Raw genomic sequence first — 24,162 nt, forward strand, 5'->3', positions numbered from 1 at the left:
ACTTTAAGAAACTGGGCAGAGCTAGGAAAAGTCCTCCGAACATTGCCAGGTACTTCACAAACTGGTTGACCCAAATCCACGGTCAGTTTGACGAGGGCACATTCCAAGTACGCAATATCTTCAGTTTCGGACTAGTTGACTTCCAGCACGACCATCTAGACGGCTCCAGACTTAGCCGATCGCTTGAACCTTCTTGATGCCACAATGGTCATAATTCTTTACACAAATGAATTCGGTAAACGAAGGAAGTTTCATTTGTTTGTTTGCGATATTGGAGATCATATAATATTGAAAGACACATCACGCATTAACCTTAATGGATAAGCTCAGCGCAGCCTGGATTTATCAGAAATAAAGTGTGGTGTGTAATTATTCGTACGGATGAATATTGTCGTATGGTCAATAAATATGTAGCTCTATACTTCGTTCATCCTTAAGGTCAGTAAGGTCAGTAGACTATCTAGAAAACAAAAGTTCTCTACAATAAACGTCATGCTTGCGTGATTTGAGGTTATTGGAATGTTATACAGATTACCAGTCTGCTGTGTAAATATCTGCGGTGTAAATGAATAAGTAATCAGACTCGACAAACATTTATGTATCACTCTTAGAGCATGCCCCGTACAAGCACAGCATTTACATCAGAAGTAAACTAGATGGTGTACTGAGGATGTTGCACATTAATACAAAAAATTATGTCTAGCGAAATTCTGAGACATAATGTGTGGAAGACAGATCACGATGTGTATCTGCAGTTTGTACATAATGGTCGAATCCAAGTACCAACCTAGCAATTTCCACTTTATAGACGTAGTGAGATATATAAAGCCTCAGGACAATATTTGATGGTTTAAGATCACTGTTTGCCTGTTGCATTGTGATTCCCTCGAGTGCATGAATAGACCATATCAATTTATCTCCTCTGTCCACTCCTATAGATACAAAAATAATGCGTATAGAATTATTTATTCAGTTGTGATTGTTGAAAATATAGATGTTTGCAAGGCAGAAAGTCAGTACCGGAAAGGCAGTTATTCAGAAAGGCAGTTGCAATCTGAACGGTGTAGACAATGTCTTCATGAAACACGGTTCATCTTGCTTCTAATTCAAAAAAGATATTTACAACTGGCAAGTTTTGTCGTGATCCGCCAGTTTTAGATCAATGTATCATGTCGAACTGTACATATAAAAAGACAGTAGCGCCTCTAACATAAAATATATATATACAACATTCTTGTCACGAATATGCTTCTTTTGGATGAAAAAAATATATTTGTCCTTAGAAATACTCTAAAGAAAAGCAGAAAAAATTGCTATCTGAAAACGAAAAGGCCGATCCAGGTACAACCTTGGCGATATCAAAGCTAATCGGGAATATCTAAAGCCTAGTACGGGTTAAGCATTCAGTCATCAAAGATGACCGTTGGATTGGCTTTTGAAGATTGGATTCATGTTTCTTGTGAATGTTTAGGTGTAGGCGTAGATGATGATATACGATGTCATTGAGCTAAACCATAGAAAAAAAGGAAAATTAAAATCAGGAAATTTACCAGCGGGAAAAACAACTGTAGTAATGTTTGATAATTTCTGCAGTCAGGGCTCGGTTTCACAAAGCGACATACGACATTTTTTATCGCACATTTGTCGTACGATATTTTTGCGTCACTATTACCGTACCATCGTCCTATTTATGCGATTATCGTACCTGTATGACATCTTAGTGAAACTGGGCCCTGATTTACGGGTGTTGTTTTTGCACCTGTAATATTTACAGTGTATTTACAATAAAAAATCTGTTCCTTTGTTTTGTTAACTTAACGTCCAATTTCCAAGGTACTATTAATTCACATTGAACCATCTGGTAACAAAAACTTTGTTACAAATATATTACATTTACAAAAATTTAAACATATCATTCAAATTTCAGATATACGCACAGTTGTTCCTGTGATCTATAATCGTCAGTCATTCGAAGGTTACTTTGCTCCTAAGGCTTTCCATTTACAGCCTGGCGTGGTTTTCTGATTTTATAAGAATGGAACAAGTTTCATTTGCAGCTTAGCGGCGGGCTCCTTATAGGACTCAGATGTAGATTTGTGCAAAAAAAACCCGGCTGTCTTGCCATGGCAACCAAATCAGACCTTTGAACACTTCATCTTTTTGTCACACACGGCTCTTATTTAATCCAGTCTTGACGTACATTGAGGCTTCACCTGCGAGTTCATATTTGTACATTGGTAATATAAAAACGTCTAGGTTGTCTGGGCAAAATGCCTATAGTCCATGGATGTTTTCATTTATCCCATATTCGAAACACTTTCTCTTGAGGTTGAGATAAGCAGGACAGAAATGAGTAGTATTTTTACTCTATGATGGACATTTCTGTACAGGTTTTGCAATGAGGAAAAATTCACTACGTCATCAAAACAGAATAATCTCCCGAAATTCCCCCCGTAATTCCGGTCACCTTATCAAACACTCTCTGAAAGAGGGTATAGTGAAGTCGATTTATTTACGGACTGTCGTTTAACGACATTACAAAAACTTTATATAGATTGGCCAAGGTAAACCACTGACTTTCGGCAAGTTACGGACGAACTTTCCCACGTGTATTGTACAGGCGTTAACAGCATACAGGTGGAAGACAAATAGTCTTGAGGTAATGAATGACCAAGATCTAATGAATGATGATAACGAGAGAATTTAGAAAACCCATGTTCAAAGTAGGGATTGAATTTGAACCTAGAACGACAGAGGTTTGGAAAACACGGAAGCTTTGATAATCCCTTAAGAAGTTTGAAGACACATGAAAATGGTCTGTAATGAAAATATTGACGACGATGGTTTAAATGTTGATGACGTTACTAAGTATAAGAAGAAAGGAATTTTAGAGTATCGTTATAACTTATAGCCTTTTCACCAGTCTGATTCTTTCCGCAGATTTGCAAACAAAATTATATATTACTTAATGCCAAATTTTTCCTTCCTTTTTTACATTCGATCCGATTTATGAGGGAAGCAGATTTTTCCCACGTAGGCCTATAGATGTTTTCGCTTAATTATAGCTTCTAGAAAATGATTAGGATGTGTACGGTTATTACACATTTCTAGCCTTAGGACTGGGATGTAAAAATATAATGACTTTTGAAATATTATATTTGTCTAATATTAGTGAAATAATTCTCCAGTTCTTTAAATTTTGAAGATGTGTTTAGACAGACGTGATGTGGGAGTTTAGAATACTCAAATGATGATGTCGCCATTCCAAAATTCCAGTGAGAGATGATTAAAAATAAGTTCGTAAGTTGATGATATTCAACCAACGACCCTGGTTTCATGGCTGCTGTGAGGAGAATTGAAAACTGCGTTCAAGGCGTTTTGTTCAGGCGGTAGCTAAGAAGCATGTGGAAATCAATGTTCAATTGTGAGAGATGACATAAGCCTAATTTTGGTTAAAACGTTCTGAAAGCTGTTGTTTCCTTTGAAAACCTGGTTGGTGTTTGGAATGCACTTATTAAACTGTGTACAGGTGGCGCCATCAGATCGCTGCATCCCTCCATTTTGATTGCCAAGTAGTGCAGAAAAAAATGCTACTGACATCATTCAAGACCATTTTAATTCAACCTCCTACAGCCGTGCTTCTTCTGCATTGAGTGAGAGCTACAAATTATTTGTGTTCAAAAGTACATTTTCCTTATGTATTTCTTTACACTTTAAGAAGGTGGATGTTTCAGGGTGTATGGAATTATCTCGCAGCAAGTGACCTTTGTCACGGAAACCCGAGTTAGAACAGGGTCTAGTTTACTAAGACCTTCGTCTATTCTCCTCCACAACCTATAACTTCTACAACTTCTAAACCTTCAACTGACCTTTCCCGACTCGAATGTGTTCTTCTTATTTTAAGTAACCCTCTACCTGCTCACTCCAAGTGGGTCAAAGAATCAAAAAGTCAGCGCGACACTGTGGGCCTTTGTCGTTGGCTTTCTTCGACCAAGCACCATTGCAATATAACGGTGACAATATCGCACAAAATGCAAAGTCTTGGTCACGTGTTTGGAATATCCTTTGATCGACGTGGGGAGTATTTGTATAGCGTGTACGCTTTCACGTTTAATATGTCCCTTGAGAAATTAAACCAAAGTGATTGAGGTTGGCCAGATCGATTGCCCTCCGCGACAGACGTCATTATTGAGGGCTGCTAACACCTGCTCAGGTGAGTAACTGTAATAAACGCTCTACTCCTAAACGATTATAACGGTCTTCTGCATAGTGTTAAGCCGTCAACTTGAGGGATACATCCGGAGGAAGCGAAGAATAGAGTGGTAGTCACAGCCCACAAATCCAATAATTTGCACGCCGTAAAGTCAGTGTACAAAACATATATAAGGAATATCTTATATTATATTGGCGTTAAGCCATAATCATTCATTCTTATATTATATTTATCCATGTATTATGCCATGTAACTAAACCACTGCCTGTTTTGACATGTACATAACATGTTCCTTAGTTACTGGTAACACAAGTCATATCCGATATAAAGAAATCTTTGGACATTCATATTCATATTCCTTGAAAATAACATGAACTTTGAAACTACAGTTGGAATATAACAGAATTCAGAAAGTTAAGAAGGCGTTTTATTATTTTTTTCCTATATATATATATATATATATATATATATATATATATATATATATATATATATATAATATATATATATATATATATATATATATATATATATATATATATATATTTTTTTTTTTGGGGGGGGGGTCGTGAAACTATATATATATATATATAGGAAAAAAAATAATAAAACGCCTTCTTAACTTTCTGAATTCTGTTATATTCCAACTGTAGTTTCAAAGTTCATGTTCAAAATCAGCATTTTTTGTAGAGTTTCACAGCTTTATTGTGAATTTCTAGGTCGTATATACATTCTTTCTGTGAAATTAGAAATTGTCTGAATTTGACTCTACATTGACTTTCCTACCCGGCAATTTACTCACCATCATATTGTCAGCCGTTTGTTAAGTCGTCGCATAAGGGCTGCACTGAAGCATGCTCAATACTAGTTAGTCTCCGGTATTGTGTGGGAAAATAGTTATTTCAAAAGCTGACTGAAATAACGATCAATCGCCTACCTTTACATCATAGGAAAGACAATTGTGCCCATATAAATGGCATTTCAAACATAAAAGCCTCTGTTACAGGCAGAAGACAATCTTCCCAACCATCCGATTCTTAAGTTGGTGAAATATGCTTAGATTAACGTAATATGCGCCTTAAAAGCATGGAGACTATAAGCTTACAATTTGTGGCGCTTTTTGGGTCGTGAAACTGAAAAGAATCTCAAAACTCTAAGATCTCGTGACTCACATATGTCAAGCACAGATATTGGATAAGGAAGCCTGTGGAAAAGATAAATGAATTCAAAGCGGCATTGAGCATGTGGCCTGCAGGAGAACAAACAACAGGAAATCCCAAGAGAGAGTAAATACTACAGCATTCTTATGCTAGTAGAACTATATCCAGATATATAACATAGTATGTCTGATGTTGGCCGGGCAAGGTCGCGGTAAATGCAGACAGAGACCTTCGATTTGAAGAGCTCTTTTTAATCCCATTTCCTCGTGTATTTCGTGTAATTTATTCAAACGTGGATATTCTCTATTCATGACGGTGACTCATCAATAAAACCACGTGAGTACTGCAAAAGATACCATAATGATAAAAATGTTATCCGTTTTCGTTAATCAGTCTGTTTGAATATGTTTAATGTTTGAAACCATTTTAATAATTTGCGATCACCGTATTTTTATACTTAATTCTTGACTTGGGGCGGGGTGGGGGGGGGGTAATTTGCTAATGTGTAAGCATTTGCATGAACTGTTATAATAAAACGCTAAATCTTGTAAACTGACTGACAAGAGGCCATATTTCAACGGTCACGTGTGAGCATTTGCCAGTAATCACACTGTCATCGCTACTCTACTCTCTGTAATTCGTTTATTATATAAAGTTGGTTTGTAATAACATCAGACAGCCAGGGGACTTAGATTTTGCCAGAATTCTGCCAAAAAAAGGCTCAGAATATCGGACAAGTGATTAAGTGATAGATGCGAAACAGTGGAGTAGAGAGCCGAGACTTGTGGTCATCTGGGCTAAATCGGGCCTTTTGAAAAGAGAGTTTAGAAATGCTAATGTGCTCCACACCTTGTACCCCTCAGTGAACAACCGTTGACTGTCGGGCCACTCTCAAATATACCTCGTTAGCTGACCCAGAAAGACTCGTTTTCTGACCTTAGACCCCCCGGGTATGGGAACTGTTAGCTATCGACCTAGTGCTATCGATTTCTACAATACCATATTATGTGGGCCAGGGTAAGGATGCCAAGCTTAAGTCCAGTGGAGACACTGTTTTTCTTGTTATCAGTCAAGTGTCATTCCAAAATTCGCTAATTCTAACAACAGGAAATTAGGCCCCGGTTGTCGGAAAACAAGCTAAATAGTGAATCATAAAAGTGTGCATATTTTTGTCTTCAATTTTTTAATGATTGTACCAGAGTGTAATTCACCTTACACTTTGAATGAATGCTGTGTAATTCTAATACGATTGTTTTACGCGCCTTGTAATCAAAGAAAGCGAACATTTAACCAAGTTATCCTATTCAACACTGATGAACCTAGCCTTGTTAGCCATTGACAACCATTGTAGAGCAAAGTTGCTGAATTGGCGACGACAGAGCTCTTTAAACTACATGCAGACTGCAAACATATGTGTGTCTGTCAAAAGAAGGTAAGATAATAAAAAATGATGTGAGAAAAAACAGACAAAATGTCATTTTGCTGACGATTTAATGTTCCTTTGAACTCATTAAAGATTATACAATATTGAAAATAAAATTTCATAAAAGCACGATTGCACTTTTTCAGGATGGTGTTTTTCAGTTATCTAACCATATTATTCTAACTAGTTCCCGAGATTTGGAATTTTCAGATATACTGCTTTTCACTCATCGTCATTGTCTAAAATGGAATTGTAAATGGTCCCTAAAACATAAAAGAAATTGGTTTAGTCAGAAAAGCTCTCTTGCCACGTTTTGTTTTGTTAGTTCCGAGTTTAAAAATCTTTTACTTTAGGTTTTAGAAAAAAATCCATATTCGATATTTAAACAGATACCACGAATAGCTCAAAATATTGCATTTAACAAAAATATCAGGCAGGTATATATACCATTGTGTTAAAGTGTTTTCGGCTTGGCGTTTCACTGAGACAGCACCATAAATACTTCGACGTGTATTGGAATAGCCTGTTATAAGGAGACACGTCGTGATAGTGACCGCAGTAATACTGAAATCGGAGTTAAATTCACAAGAAGTCATTGTGCACGTATGTACATAGCATACATTTTTGTATGTTCACTGATATCAGTCCAGTAAAAGAACACCCATACAATTCACAAGTTAACCGCAGAGTTTGATGTTAGCACAGAAAAGAGAAACATTTGTCAGCGACCGTGTGAAATTATCCTTTACTGTCTGTCCGCCTGGAAGGAGATTTGTCATGTTCGTACGCTAATTAAGCTGCATTGTGTCCATATTTGTGTATGCTAAACCCGTAAATGTGAACTCCAAATCTGGCCTTGGACAGGGATTTTACCTTTCCCCGCTCTCACTATTCCTGAAGCTTTTGTGACAATAAGGAGTCGACAAGGCTTATAGTGCCTTTTGCGAGTGTAATGTTCGTTTAAGTCAACTTATCATGCAAAAAGCCTTTGCATACCTGTACAAAAGATCTGTATCTGCAGAAAAATCGCATGCCCCAGAAACCATAATAGTGAAAACTTCCTGAGTAATGGTGTAAGGGAAAAGTCAAATAATAAAAACACAAACAATCAATAAATGTATCGGAAATGTACCAGATCTGCAGCTTTCAAGATCGTAGCTGTGGCTTCTCAACCGTCTTTTTCACAGTTATAATGCCCTTCATATTTAGAGGGCAAAGCGTATCAAGCATAGCGCGAGCTGAACTGGTATAAGAATAAATGACAAGTGATACTATTATGCTGGTGTGACAATATAAAACAATTTTCAAGGTTTTTTTTTAATAAATGGTAACACTTTCTCCTTGAAAGCAGCACAGAGGCACACTTTCCAGAGTTTAGACATCTTTTATAGATTTATAACATCTATAAAAAATCAAGTTTTAAAAACCACCCCAGCAACAAGGAAAACAGAAGTCACTGTTGAGCATATAATTTATATTCCCTGGAAGTAGAGCTGCCAGAAGTTTTTTTAAATGTCTCTTTAAACAGAAATCAGAATAGAATTTGTTTCACCAGTCACCGGAACTCACGATCAATGGTAAATATACTCACATGAAATGAGTGCAATTATAGGATTTACAGGAATGCAGATCCGGCTACCTTGATTGACTAATGTCCTGCTTAAACCTGCTGACTTTCAAATTCAAGCGTTAAGTTCGATATTTGCATACCACACTTCAACCGAAAACCAAAAGGCGTTTCCGGATCGATAATGGCAAAACCCATTTCCCACACATCCATTAATGTCAATAACCAAACAGGAAACATCCAAATAAGGCTTGTTACATGTGAAAAAAAGCAGTCATCCCTTGACAGTGATGCTAAGGAAGCATTGTTGATATTTCAGTGGACAGGCCTGTAGTCAGAATCAGGATTAGCATTTATTGGACTATATGATCAATATTACCATCTCATCAGTATATTTATTCGTTTGATTGGTGTTTAACGCTGTATTCAAGAACTGTTCACAATGACAAAGGTCAGGGTTCAGGGTGGAGGAAACTGGAGCGGCCGGAATAAACCACGGACGTTCGTCAGGTATGTCATCAACCTCCTGACTTAAAGAGGCTTGTCGGTGATTTTTTATCGATCAGCGCAAATCCAATTGAATTTTTGATATCATTTTAGAATAGCCCAATTAATTACCTGTCATAAAATATGAGCTTGATCTGTGCACGTGGTATCATTTAAAACCGTAATACATTTGCTAAAATTTATAAATTGGGCCCCATTAATACTTTAAAATCATTTTAACACTATAAATAATACAGGGGCCGTATTTATCACACGTCTTAAGACTTAAGTCACAAATTCAAACATGGCTAGAATTAAAAGGTTTCTCTCTAAGGAGTTCAAAATATGCACACTGAGTGTTTACTGCAGGCCCGAAGTACCAACCACACTTTGAGTCCTTTCCTCCTCTAGGTTTGACTTCTTGAGCACTTGAAATTTATGACTTAATTGTTAAGTTGTTTGATAAATACGGGTCCAGGAACGATTTTAATATTTTCTTAAACACAACATTTACAAATACAGAAAATTTGACTTGATTAATGAATACGGATTGTTTTGCCAAACTCTCCGATATAGTCTCTTTAGGAGTTGGGTTGCAACACGCGATATCACTTGCCAAAGGTCTGTCAGTGCCAGTGAACCAGTACTTTAACTATTTGAGCCAGCGATGCTATCTCATCAATATAACAATGGCATCCAGATAATCGTCTCATTACTATGAACATCACATTTAAACCCCTTTCTTTGGCCTAATGATTAGAGCGTCCGCGTCGAAGTCAAGAGACCCATGACCAAACCGGAGTCGGGTCATACTAAAGATTAAAAATAGCAACTGTTGCTGCCTGGTTTGACGATCAGCGCTGAGAGGCTAGAGCAATGAAACAGGGCTGGGTGGGGGTGTCATGTCTTGTGTCTTCGGCATGATACTTCAGTAGTGGCGACATGATACTTCAGGATACTTCATGAGTGAAGAATTGTTAAGAATGAATGAATGAATGCTTGGGGTTTTGCATTATACTTAACAGTTTTTCTGTCATATGATTTATTTATTTATTTATTTCATTGGTGTTTTACACCGTACTCAAGAATATTTCGCCTATACGACGGTGGCCAGCATTATAGTGGGAGGAAACCGGGCAGAGCCCGGGGGGAACCATTCGCAGGTTCAGTCATAGAATTGCTAAGCATGAGGTAAAACCCCAATTATTCACACATGCATGCGAGTATGAATTTTTCCCCAACCTCCGCTTGTTGCCTCTTTGAGAGTTGGATTCCCACACCTGATCTCATTGTCAGTTGAAACCCGGCAACCGCCGGGTGAAACCGTCGGCTGAATGCGCTAGCTCACACACTTTTAAAATGAAAGGAAATATTGCTACCTCATCGCAAAGGGCTCTCTGTGTCTTCAAATTTCATGTCAGTGCTATATTCTCTTCTCACTTGCAAACTGACATAGTTATTTCAGTATTCAATCAATGTAAATGAAATATTATTTCACAAAACATTGTTGTTACAACGACTGAAATATTATATCTGGATGAAGTGTATGGTGACTTTATCCGGTATTGCTTGGCCAGGGCTGGAAAATTTTGATTTCCGGGTGCCTTGGGAATACTGCTCTTTGTCATTATGTGATTGACGAAAATGTCAAGCCAGTGCCACCCTGAGTAGTCTGTACCACGCGACTGTGCCGGCAATAGTTGACATTTATATTTTTACGTTAAATGGGTCAAGACAGAAGAGAGCTAAATCATAACTCCGGGCATGATTAGTGCTTAATGTATTAACAAACAACTCTGAATGAATGCGGATTGTGTGTATTTGTTAAAGTGTTAAATGAGGGCACTTTTAAATTTGGGTTAGAAGAAGATTTCTGTTGCACGGCTCACACCTAATTAACCTCCACTCAGGGGCGCTCAGTGCGAGCCATTTAGTAACGATTGCTATTAAAAATGTGCTGAGGAAGAACTACTTGCACTCTGGGGATCAACCTTATTAGTATAAGCGTCAAGTCCGACATTCCTATACCATTCGTAGTCCGTAAAGGGCGTTCCAAGTCGATAATCGCAAGATCCATTTCCACAACAACGTTTAACACTACCTCCCGAAGACAAAGGTATGTAAGAAATTATACAAATAAGAAATAAAGCCGGTAACACACAAGAGAGAAGCGGTCATCAGTTTTCAATGATGCCGGGCAGACAATGAATATTCCAGGCATGAATTCCATATCAAAGTTCAAATTCGTAGTCCGTGAATGAGTTCCATGTCAAATAACAGCTAAACAAGTATCTCAGTCGCGCTTTCATTGCAACTGTTCATAAAGGCATCATGCTGATGTAATTAGCATGGCTACCTTTACGGTCCCTAGCCCCAGGTTAAGCGGTCGGTATTAGATACAGTTTGAAAATGACGAGCGTTACACACCCTAACCGATCAGATTATGATTCAAAAGTAACGGACGATTACGTCTTTCCCGTTAATATGTAAAGATCTCATGCTACAAGAGGCGGCATCTATGATGTTACACATGGCATACAAGATAGACGGTTACACTGGGCAACCTGCGCCATCTATGTTGTTAAATACCATGTACGTGATAGATATGTACATAGGGATAACAGCGCCGTCTATGTGGTTGATCACAATGCAGATCGCCAGAGGTTCTGAACGCTCTGTCCATACCTGCCAACGATAGTGTTATATTCATTGTAAAATTTGAGAAACTTAGAATGAAGGCGTTTGATGGAGTATCCTTGACAAACTAGTTTTTGAACTAGCAACTTGTGATGCAGATTAAAGTCATCACAATTAACGCAAGATCTGACAAATGCTACAAGGCGAGATATGTATACACCATATGCAGGACCCTTTGGTATATTGCTATCTAAATAAGGATAATTTAAAATATCAAAATTGAAATTATCCCTTTGTCGTAAAGGCGGCGTAAAAGGAGACCTTGTCCGTCTTTGTACAGATATAGATCCAAATAAGATGTACCATCAGGACTATCTGTTGTCTCCTTTAAATCCAATGAAGGCGGATGGATTTCCTTCACCGCTTCAGCAATATGGGGATTATTTAACGCCAGTAGATCATCAATATACCGCTTGGTAAATGAAAAGGATCGAGCTGTAAAGATATTACATTTAAGTAATTTCTTCATATAGTCGTATTCATATGAAAACAGGTATAGGTCTACCAAAAGAGGCGCACAATTGGTACCCATTGGAATACCTTTTGCACTGTTGGTAAATGGTATCTCCGAATTTCACATGTTGTTAATGAGAAATTCAAGTAATTCAATAAATACTGTAACATCCCATGAGTGTTAACCTTTATAAAGAGTAGAACTAAAGAAAGCCTTATTGCTTCTGACGTTAATGTAACGGTGACCAGTTTTAGTAAATACCGAGACAATTAACGGCGATATTCTTTCAATAAGATCTTTGTGAGGAATCGTAGTATAGAGAGTAGAGAAATCCCATGTAGATATGTCTTTGTACAGTATATGCATATGAGCATCGAGTTCTTCTGTAAGACGTTTGGAGTTGTTAAGAATCCACATGCAGTTGACACCTGAATTTTTTATGGCACAACAAAAGTCCAAAATGACTTTACTTCTTGTAACGCTCTCGTAAGTAGGGTTGACAAGAGTTTGGTGGTACAGCTTCTTGAACCTGCAATAAATCGAGCCTTGTATGGGGATTTATGCATTTTAGGAGTCCAGTAAAGTTGTGGTATTTCTGTGTGACGGGTAGGTATATTTATGCGCCTTTCTTTAAGAAAGGTTTTGTGTTTGTTAAAAAGTTCCTCCAGAGTACATGTAGTAGCAGAATACGTGGATGTCGTTGTAGATGCACATAGCTCTTGAACAAGAATTTGATAATAATAATTCTTGCAAATAAAGATGACATTATTAGGAGCCTTGTCTGCTACAGTGATGACAAATTTACTATGAAGGTCAGCGAGTGTTTCTTGCACAGTGGGGTCCTTCAGAACCTGTTTAACTTTAGGTAAAGCATCAATGTCCAGACGGTGTATAGTTAAACTAACTTTCTTTTTGACAATCTCAAGCCAATCGTTAAGTACCGAAGAATCCACTTTCTCCCGTTTTGACCATTTTTTAACATACTCCTCAAGTGCCGAGATGATATTGTTTTTGTTTGATCGAATGGTGACATTACTCTCTTCTCTATACTTAGGACCCCTCACAAAGAGATTCCTTAGATCATGATTCTTAATAATATTAAGGTCACCAGTCAGGACATGTTTACATTTGTCGTAGGTAAAAACTGAGGATTCACAATCACAGTTATAGCCGCCAGAAGTATACGTCGCCAAATCGAACTCCTTGATGGCCTGGGAATAATTGAAAATTTTGGAAGCGATAGGCTTTCTATACTCATAGGATATGCAAGGTGGCTCTTGGATATTAAAATAATTAGGCACAGCACTACGAACATCAGGTTCATTAAAGATGCGTGGTAGGTTAATTAAATCAAGGCCACTGTCTAAATACTTTATCTTCAGAAAGAGTCGATCGTGTTGAGTTTCAATTGTAGTTACAGGGCGATACAATTGAAAATACGATATGTCTTGACACAGACGTACAAGGTGAAGTGGAACATTAAAATTGTGTATGTTACTGGATACGTCTTGAACGACCTGTTTAGTAAGTTCAATGGCAGTGCATATAATACTGTGCGTAGAGCATGCATGCTGTTGGTGTCATACGACAATCCTACTAAATAGATAACTGTAACGTGTTTGTGAATCATGTTTCTGTTGAACTTCCTCCTACCATGACTGTGAGGTCTACGTTTATGGTATTTGAATAAATTTGTTACGATGGAGTCATATGGTTGGCTAGATGTTACATTGCCGATTCCCATAACGTTATCGTTCAACCCATATGGGAAGACTGAACCAATCTCTAGCATCCAGAAAAGCTCACGGTCACGGATTTTACGTTCAAATTCGACATCAGTCTCATTTATTGATGGATAAACCGATTCTATTATTTGAATGCTGAAATGGTCCCAGTCATGGTCGGAGGCAGAGAAATGCTCGCCTATTAGCAATTGTTTCTTGCGCACAGACTTACGATGCCCGTTCACCCGTAAATGTAGTTTCTGGGTGGTCTTCTCAACATACTGCTGACCACACTTCTTGCATGTTTCCAAGTAAATACAATTGGACGCAATACAACTTAAGTTAACGTAGGAATTAACCGAATAACATTTACCAGTCAGTGAAGAAATAAAAGTGGCGGATGTATCAAATGATGGACATGTAAGACAATTGGTATGTCCACATTTGGAATACCGGTGCATATAACTTTGGGGACATAGCCTCCTGCCTTGACAATCTTACTACTCCTTCGTTTAATGTTGCAGCTCTTTTACTCCAATAATGTTGGGCGTCTTCATAGACTGTCCAGAACCTACGAAGTGGCACTGTAGCTCCTGTTATAATGGATTTGTATATCTCACTAACTGTTACTATAACAAAACGACACATTTGCAACGCTTAGTCTTGTCAGCATTAGTAATTTAGCATTTCTACTTGAAATATCTCATTAGTTTGGGTTTTTGAACCATTTTATCCAGCTATTGGAGAATCTTAAGTCAGGTGCAGTTAGATTCGCTCGGTGAGATATTGCTAGAAAGTCAACCAGTGTTATATTTCTATGAGATTGTGGTCGAACCCATGTCCTGGAAACGCATGCAAAAATTAGCTGATACAAAAAGTTGTAGTAAGTAATGTTGTAAGGGGGAGGGGGAGGGGAGGGGGAGGGGAGGGGCGCATGGATATAGAGGATTGATTAATCCTGAATGACTCCAGTCAGCTCTATGAAAAAAATGGTCATCACAGTCGTATACGTTTAGCGTCTGACATTTTGTTTACACAGGAAACCTGTTGGTGCTCTTTGTAATCTTACGAAACATCCGAATGCGGTCTCGGACGAACTTCTTCCTGGCAAACCTGGCATTGGCAGATCTGTGTGTGGGGCTCTTCTGTGTCTTCCCCAATATGTCGACTTTCCTCTCTCCTACCTGGATTCTTGGCAGGGTAAGTTCGACATCTGAACAGACTGGCTTGACGATAATTCTGTAGATACCATTTTCCGCCCACTTATCTATGAAATCATCCATCATCTTGTTAGGGAACGAAAACGATTACTATAATATCAATATATTTCTCTACGAAATAACAAGTATTTTTAAATGTTTCCAACAGACCTAAGCCAGTTGTATTACTCTTGTGTCTGGTAGACGGCTTAAGCTTATATTAATGAAGAGGCGCTAAGCGGAGCTTGTAACGGGGATGGACTTGAAGGCCGTCTGGGCCGCACACTGGCTTTGCCTTTCCTTTGAGAAATCTTCCTTTGTTGCTTTTCAGGCGATGTGTAAAGTATATTACTTCGTACACCAGATGAGTTACACGGCCTCCATCACTCTTCTCACTGTCATTTCCATGGAGAGGTACTTGGCCATTATGCATCCGCTCAAAGCACAGCGTCTGATTACGAAACGTAAGCTGAGGGCAGCTTTGGTTGTCATATGGCTACTCTCGGCAGCATACAACGTGCCTCAGCTAATCATGTTTGACACTGTCTACTTTCCCGATGGCGATGTCACCTTTTGCTACACCACCGTTCAGGTGGTGGATATGAGAGTGTACCACACGGCGAATTTTGTCATCTGGTACGTTCTGCCGCTTATGCTCATGTCGTTTGTCTACACGCGGATATCTATCATTCTGTGGAGAACGAGTGGTCGAGGGCATTTTACTATCCGCCGCTGGCAGGGACCCAGAGGAGCAAACCACCTCCATTAATCTTCACAGTATGACCTATTCACCTCTTCCATTGAGGATCTCGTTCAAGAAAAACTGCAATGAGTGCACGTATCTGAAAGAAAACGAACTCAACAACAAGGTGAAAGAAACGCCTTCGGCTCGTTCAAACGGAAGGCTTCGTTGCCTGGAACTGAGAGGAGTCGGAAAGAAGTTTAATGTTCCGAAAGAGCGTTGTCACGAGTATGACGTACACCAAGTCTCTGAAGATATAGAAAGTGAGACGAAATTTGATCATTTGGAGGACTCTTTGTCGGCTGCATCGGAAACTGACCGCAGCGACCGAAGCAGCACGCCTTCTCCGCGCATGCGCGTATCGCTTATTGTCAACCGTAAAAATAAATGCGGGAGAAACTGGCCAGGACAGTCAGTGGATGAGTCTGCATACGTCACTCAAGTTGTACGGCCGGAACTAAAGAGGAAAGGATCTGGCCGTCGAAGGGACAAGACCAAATATAGCGCTCTACACGCCAGACGAAAGGTGATCCGCTTGCTTGTAGCAGTCGTCGTATCCTTTGCTGTCTGCGTTTTGCCGTATCACGTCCTTATTCTCATGAAAGACTGGGCAACGTCATCGACGGCTACATCTATTTTCAGTTTATTCCCTCCAGTTTCCTATCTGATATTATACCTCAACAGTGGGCTCAATCCCATGCTATATGCCTTGTTCTCGGACAACTTTAGACGTAGCTTAGCGGAAGCATTTAAATGTAGAAATCGGGATGGTTAAAAGCTTGTCCAGCTATCGCTTAACTTGATTGCGTGTGAACTGTATTAATGGGAGGGAACACGTGAGAACGTTGAAAGCATTAAGTTAAAGAATGTATCTTGATCCTCTGTTAAAATCGCTCATTGAGTGATACATACTGTGACAAACACTCGGGTCCATATTTCCATGCGAAAACTAAACATATTGTGGAGCGCTGATTTACTTCGTGAATGTGACTTTAAGCCCATAGGTGTTTAGAAAAACCATTTGTTGGCGAGGAATGTAAATGTTATCTTTTATAAATATATGAATATATTATATTATTTATGTTTGTGGTTAAACTGCTGTATGAAATTCAGAAAAGCATATAATGTTAATTGTGCATGGTCAAATCTGGAATCAGTCTTTCAGTGGTTGTATGTTACTAGTAATATGAAATCACCCCTTAAGTACACCAATGCATAACGGGTGAGAGTGTCTCAGATTGTTGAAATGACAAGTATTAATTCTCGGAAAGAGCTCCATCCAAGACTCAGTGCTGATTCAGTATCATCTATTTTTTCTTTTATCCGCTCACAATCGTTTGCTTGAGACAAAAATTTCGTGTAACTGGAAACCAATAAATCTACCGGGCAGAAAATTTGTGAGATGTAGTATTGATTTTAGGACGACCCATCGCAACTTTGAAGCGCTCTTTTCTCTGTCGATTTTCTTTGCCTCTCCAAGCCGATTGTTGAGTTACCACAACGTGAAGCACCCCGGGGTCATACCAGGCGATCCTTTGAGGCCCTGGATAAACAACTGACTGCTCATGTTGGAAGCTTTGGAAGAGTTTGGAGACCTTAACAACCCTGGTACGAGAGTTTTTCCTTTGAACAACAAAGTCATCCAATGATTGTGTTCCTCTCGGACTCTCGAGTTCTGCTCTCAGGTAGAGTAATAGATGCAGACCTCAGACGTATGCATTGATTGCAACAAAGACATCGGAAAAGATCCATGCTATCCGAATGACTATAAAAATATCCACCGTCTCCAAATATTCTTTAGAAGCAAAAACATATATCTTTATTAAGCTAATGAACCTTTCACTCAAGCGTCACTTAAGATCATCGCACATTTATTCCAGACCGTTCAAGAAGGATATGTTTACAATTCCAAACCAACAAATATCACAATCGAAACAGATAAGATATTAAACAGTTCATAAAACTGCCTAAATTGAAGCAAATTCATTGGCTTGAAACTGTTATGTATTCTCACTTCAGCCTAAAATTATAATTTTCATTCCCGAATTTTCATAATTTTGTCTATTAACTCTTTATAATTTTTCACACTGGTCTCGGATCCCAGTCGGGTCTACGCACCAACAAGCTGTACAAGGCCCACTCCAGTGACATATATCCATTCTACAAGTAGTTGCATGGTTGCAAACTGTCATGTGTGTAGTTGCATGGCTCTATACTGTTTAGCATGCGGTAGTGTGACTGCAAGATATAGGCTGATTTATGTGTGAAACCGGGTGATTTTCTGTATTTTTGTGGTTATAGTCGTATGCTGAGCCTCCTGAAGGTTGTTTACTGAAACATATATTTACTGATACGGCTCTATAATATTAATGTAAATTATAGCGCTTGTATAATGTTCTATGTAAATTAGAGCACTTGTGTAATGTTGTATGTGAATTAGGGCGCTTGTATACTGTAGTATGTGAAATAGGGCGCTTGTATAATGTTCTATGTGAATTTGGACGCTTGTATAATGCTCTATGTAAATTAGAGCGCTTGTGTAATGTTGTATGTGAATTAGGGCGCTTGTATACTGTTGTATGTGAAATAGGGCGCTTGTATAATGTTCTATATGAATTAGGGCGCTTGTATATTCTTACAGTGTATATATGAATTAGGGTGCCCCTGATTTCTGTGCAGTATTGCGGTTGTGCACTGTCATATGTGCCAATTGTGCGGCTATGTACCGTTATATGTTCAGTAGGATATCGTAAAGATTATTGTGTTAGCATTTTTTTTCCTTCTTACGGCTGTTTGTTGTTCAACATTTCCATATTTGGTGTGGTGCAGGAGTTTTCATATTGCATATTTCGTACAGTTATGATTGATTGTACAAATGTGGTATACGGGTATTAGATATACATTGTTTCAGATGATATACTGCAGTCCATAAAGGAACTCAACTCAAAACTAAATTTCATGTCCTCAAAAATGCTATAATGGTTCACGTGTATCGGCATTTATAAGTGGTACTAATGACCATAGCAGATTTCACAAGAAATACGATAACATCACGTGCGATAGCTCAACATAACATTAATAGATTTCATAGGTGAAATATCTTTCAAAATGTTATCTTTTTCCATATATAGAATCACGTATTTATTAATCTGTTTGATTGATGATTAACCCAGGAATTGTTTGCATATACGACGGGGTTAAAGGTTATGGCCGGAACAGACTGGAGTGGCATGTGTAAACCATCGCCAGGTACCTGACCAATCTCCTGTCTTAAAACCGCAAAAAAACCATTGAAGGCTGGATTCAAGTCTTTGCCAAGAGTCCATCGGCTGCGCTGACAAGAGTGGTCTAGCCGAAGTGAGGTTTGTGCCGCCAGTAAACAAAAAAGTCAAACTGTAAGGATATAATATCATCCAAGCAATGTATTCTCTGTGATTAAAAAGGAAATGTTGCAGATTTTGTAATTTTGGTCATTTTCTAATCGCTGAACAGATGATAATACCTGTAAACAATGGAAATGATGCAGCAGCTGTGTGTGAACATTACATAAAATCACGTAATCCTGAATCCACAGATCATACACTGTGTTTTGCATTGAAGCAACAACAAACTGTTTAATATGGTTTTGAAAACAAGAAACCAGAATTTCAGATTTGTTGGCGACTGAACTCTCTTTTTTGCGATGCCATAACTACTTCCCAGAAAGCGGCAGGCTTTTATCTTCGGAGAATCTTGCACAATCCTATACGACAACGAGAATCATAAATATATACTATAACACTTTAATGTTTTATGCTAAAACGCTTCAAATCTACTTCAGACTTTATATTTGAGTTTCAATATTGAGCACCAGCACTTGGTCAACAAACCAAATCATATTCTTGAAACAGTATGATTACATCATAATTAAATATATTATGTCCTATGCAAAACTATATTCTTAAAAAAATAGTCAACTTGGTTTGAGATTGTAATCTGCTTTTTCTGGCATAAAATACATTCCTAAATACGTTTAAAATTTTTATTCATACTATAAATCGAATATCAAAGACAAAAAAAACAAGTATTTAAAAGTAAGTAACCCTTATAGTTACTGTTGTTAGCAATGTGTATAAATATCATCTGGCACCGCGCCCTCACTGCGTGTTGTGCCTTCGTTGTGCCATCGTGTCAGTTAGCTCCTGTGGCCGCGTTCGCAGAGTCTAAAGTTCGTTGAAGACCACCTGTCTTCCACCAATATGTTGTTCATATGTGTACATCACGTGGAAAGATTCATGAGCAGCTTGCCAAAGGCCGGTGGTTTACCCCGAACACTCCGTTTTCTACACCCATATCACAGATCACAGTCGTATATAAGTGAATACTGCGTTAAGCAAGAGTCAAATAAATAAATCAATCAATAAAAATACGGCCGAGGATGTGTCAATTGTACCATGGTTCCTTTATTATGATGACGAGACTCAACTATATACAGTTGCACTAAAATGTCAAATGTCGGTAGCCTTGCCGAACCGTTACAATAATCAGTGTAGAAAGTAGCATGTGTGATGGAAATACGTTTCCACACGCAGAGACAATTTGAATGCCAGTAGGACATGACCATTATTCTTCTACAATACGCATGCGCCGTCTAATCACTTGAAATACGGGTAATGACAATGGAAATGCGAACTAGTATACAGAAAAGAGCAAGGCCGCAAAAATTGGATTGGAATGGCTTTAGGCAGTAATTAAAGGTTCTCCTTTAAGAAATGATGGTGAATAGACACTCGCCGTGATTAGCGAAGCTATAGACTAGCTACATTATACGTTTCTTAACTATAGTTATCACCCCAGGCGACATATCCGAGATTTGAACTTGATCATGACGGCAATGGGAGCAAATCCTGGCCAATGGTTGTAAGGCGAACATGTAGAACACGAACACGAGTTGGCATCCGGTCATTTTGTCTGCCCATTCTATTTGGCTTGGTCCGCATTAACATTGCACATGACGATATATAATCACAAAGACCATTAATGTGTTAACCGAGTTATGGCTTGTATTCGCCATAACCATACCAGATATAAAGTAATGTAATTGAAATGGCTATTTTTCTGTTGTGGAGGACATAATAATGTAAGAGCAATGACCATTAATCTTTTGTGTCGCGCTCATATAAGTGAAATATTCTTGAGTGCAGCGTAAAACAACAATTAAATAAATAAATAATATTTCGAGAGACATGATTAATAAAGTGATCATGAATCTGTTGACGGGGATATAATCATTTAATCGTAATAACCATGAATCTGTTGATTGGGATATAATCATTTAATCGTAATAACCATGAATCTGCTGACGGGGATATGATCATTTACTCATAATGACCATGATTCTGTTGACGGGGATATAATCATTTAATCGTAATAGCCATGAATCTAACAGGTATGCAATAGAAAATACCACTTGCCTGTTTCCCGGACAACACCCATATTATGGTATAATGATCACAAATCTGTCTGTACAGTTCACCATTAAATTAAACTAATGATTAATACATTTACGAGCAAATGGCCCCAGATGTCCCGGTTAGGCATCAGTTTACGAATATTAATACATCGTATTTGTGGAATGGATTTCTCATTTATTATGGTAATGTGATAGTTGCTGCCAAATGTCAACGTGGTAAGCCCACACACTGTATATCTGTACTAGATAAATAACTCATGAGATTCAATATAAATTTTTTTCTAAAACCCAATAGGAATATAATTATATATAATCTGGATCTTCGGATATACCATAATTATGTCCACTGTCGTATAGGTGAAATATTCTTCAGTAAGGCGTAAAACACCAATTAAATAAATAATAAAAATAAATAGAAAATTATGCGCCTGGAACATCGCCAATGTGTCAATTATATGACACCGATCTACGTTCTTACGTAATTTGTTTCTCATTTCTTTAAAGGAAACAAAGCAACTGGTTAATCAGCAAAATTGAGTATTCTTTTTACTTTTTGAAAAAAACACTTATTAACATTTTGATTTACACACGACAAACTGCCTGTTCTTTGATTAAGCGCCTGTCTATTATCTTGATACGATGAGAGAATGCCTTCAATGACCAGTAGATTTTCAGACTTGGCAATATTGCATGAAGAAAAAAGTATGGGATTAACCATTGGCTACTATGAGCCTCCAGACGCAAAAGTCAATACTGAGAGACGATAGTCCTTGGCTGGGTGAATAAGACCGTCTTGAAGTAGAATGTGTAGCCAGGCCTCAAGGCTGTTGGTGTTCGCTCTTAATAGAGGAAGTCGTCAGTGAAGGCTTACAGTGTTTTGCCGGCGATGTTGAGTACGTCTACCGTAGCTGCAACTAATTCTGGCCAGCAAAAGCCCAGACGAGAAAGCTGACATCGCTGGGATATTAAGAAATAACTTGAATGAATAAAGGCCATTAAGATACATACTCAGAGGAATGTTTTCAGCTTCAGATAAATATAAGATCAATTCTGTCGAATGTTTCGTTTTGTCTTGTGTGGCTTACTCGGTTGTGTCATTTTATACGATAAGACATTGACGATTACTGCCAGGTATTTGTTTTCGTGACACATGACGGATGGATTCGGTTCGAGGTAGAGTGAAATGTTTAAATTATAGTGAGAGAGACGGTTTGTCTTGACGCTGTATGTTGGGATATCTCAAGTGACAACTTTGGAATTTCATTGAATACTCATTTTACTTCCACGTAGCTGACTTGCCAACTTTTTGAACATCGAATAGTAAAAAACCAAAAAGTAAACAAAATTAAAAAAACACAAAAAACAAGAATAACATAAAAACAAAGAAAAACTATAGTTTAACCCATTTTATGTTTACAGTTATGTAATGGGTTATTTTTCACGGAGAAAACTGTTTCTCGTCAGTTCAAATTTTACCGCTTGACGAATCATGCATTCAGGATATTATCTTGTTCAAGCATTAAGATGCATATGATAAACCTGTAGGATATCATTAAGATGCTTATGATAAAGCTGTAGGATTTCATTAAGATGCTTATGATAAAGCTGTAGGATTTCATTAAGGTGCTTATGATAAACCTGTAGGATATCATTAAGATGCATATGATAAACCTGTAGGATATCATTAAGATGCATATGATAAAGCTGTAGGATTTCATTAAGGTGCTTATGATAAACATGTAGGATTTGAACAGGTTCGTAAAATACATAACCATTTAGATGCCATTATATAGGAATCGAACTCCTTATCCTATTGAACTCCATGGTTTCTACGCACGCATGTTACCACTGGACAAATGCGGACAATGCGTCAGAAACTATGAAATATTATGGTGAATGTAGAGTTCCTCTGAGCTTCTAAATTATTTTTTTTTTTGATTTATAAAATATATGATTGCTTCGTTATACCTTACCTCTCCTTCACTACACACCAAATATGTGGAAATGATTTTGAATCAGGTCATCATATTTTTATTATTAAAGCGTTATCCAGCGGGCTTTCTCTTAAAACAACAAAATCTGCTTTTGTTTTTTATATGATCAATCGCATCACTACAGTTTTTCACACATGTTCTTTAGTAATTGTACATCATGTTCAAGTAAGTTTCACTTGTTTTTCTACATGAAAAAAATTACACCTCCCTGGTGCACGAGTTTTTATTTAGTTGCAAGGTGTCGTGTAATCATAGGATTAGGGGACACCGCGGCTCAGTTGGTTAGCCCGCTAGCGCAGCGTAATGACCCAGGAGCCTCTCACCAATGTGCCGTAAGTGGGAAGGTTTGCCAGCAACCTGTGGATGGTCGTGGGTTTCCCCCGGGCTCTGCCCGGTTTCCTCCCACCATAATACTGGCCGCCGTCGTATAGGTGAAATAAAACACCAATCAAATAAATAAATAATTATAGGATTAATATTTAACGCCGCACTGAAGACTTTCGCACTTATACAACCGGTCAAAGTTATGGTTGGAAAGTCTAGAAGTACGGGAAGTAAAAGATCGCCTTTTACCATGTACCAAATGACCGAGTGGTTAGCGTGCTAGCGCAGCACAATAACTAAGCAGATGTCAACGACTTGTGAATCGCCGTGGGTTTCCTCAGAGTTGTGTCCGGTCTCCTCTCACTACAATTCGGACCGCTGTGGTACAAGTAAAACAATTTTTACGAGGTAATATACCAATCACCATGATAACGTGGCCATGAGGATAACACCTCCACCTATGTGTGCTTTGGGTTTTCATTTCTACTATGATAGCAAAGTAACAATCGTGACTAGGCACGATTAAAGCCTTATCACGATTATAACCCAGTCACGATTATAACCCAGTCACGATTGTAATCCAGTCGCAATAATAGCCCAGTCATGATCATAACCCAATCACATTCACAGCCGGGTCACGATTATAACCCAGTCACAATAATAACCTATCCATGATAATAACTCAGTCACAACCGTAACCTATTCACGATCATAACCTAATCACAAT

The 24,162-nt window shown here is 38.2% G+C and overlaps 1 protein-coding gene across 1 annotated transcript in view; it reads left to right on the forward strand.

Annotated features, from left to right (window-relative positions):
* LOC135470843 (trissin receptor-like) overlaps positions 1-16,692 on the forward strand; it is a 70,795-nt gene extending 54,103 nt beyond the window's left edge. The window contains exons 2-4 of the mRNA XM_064749890.1: positions 14,764-14,924; positions 15,255-15,559; positions 15,729-16,692. Of these exons, the coding sequence (XP_064605960.1) occupies positions 14,764-14,924; positions 15,255-15,559; positions 15,729-16,440 (1,178 nt within the window). The 3' untranslated portion in view covers positions 16,441-16,692. The remainder of the gene's footprint in view (positions 1-14,763; positions 14,925-15,254; positions 15,560-15,728) is intronic.
* The last annotated feature ends 7,470 nt before the right edge of the window (positions 16,693-24,162 follow it).

This window comes from Liolophura sinensis, chromosome 7 (genome assembly GCF_032854445.1).
Source record: "Liolophura sinensis isolate JHLJ2023 chromosome 7, CUHK_Ljap_v2, whole genome shotgun sequence".
Taxonomy (NCBI): Eukaryota; Metazoa; Mollusca; class Polyplacophora; order Chitonida; family Chitonidae; genus Liolophura; species Liolophura sinensis.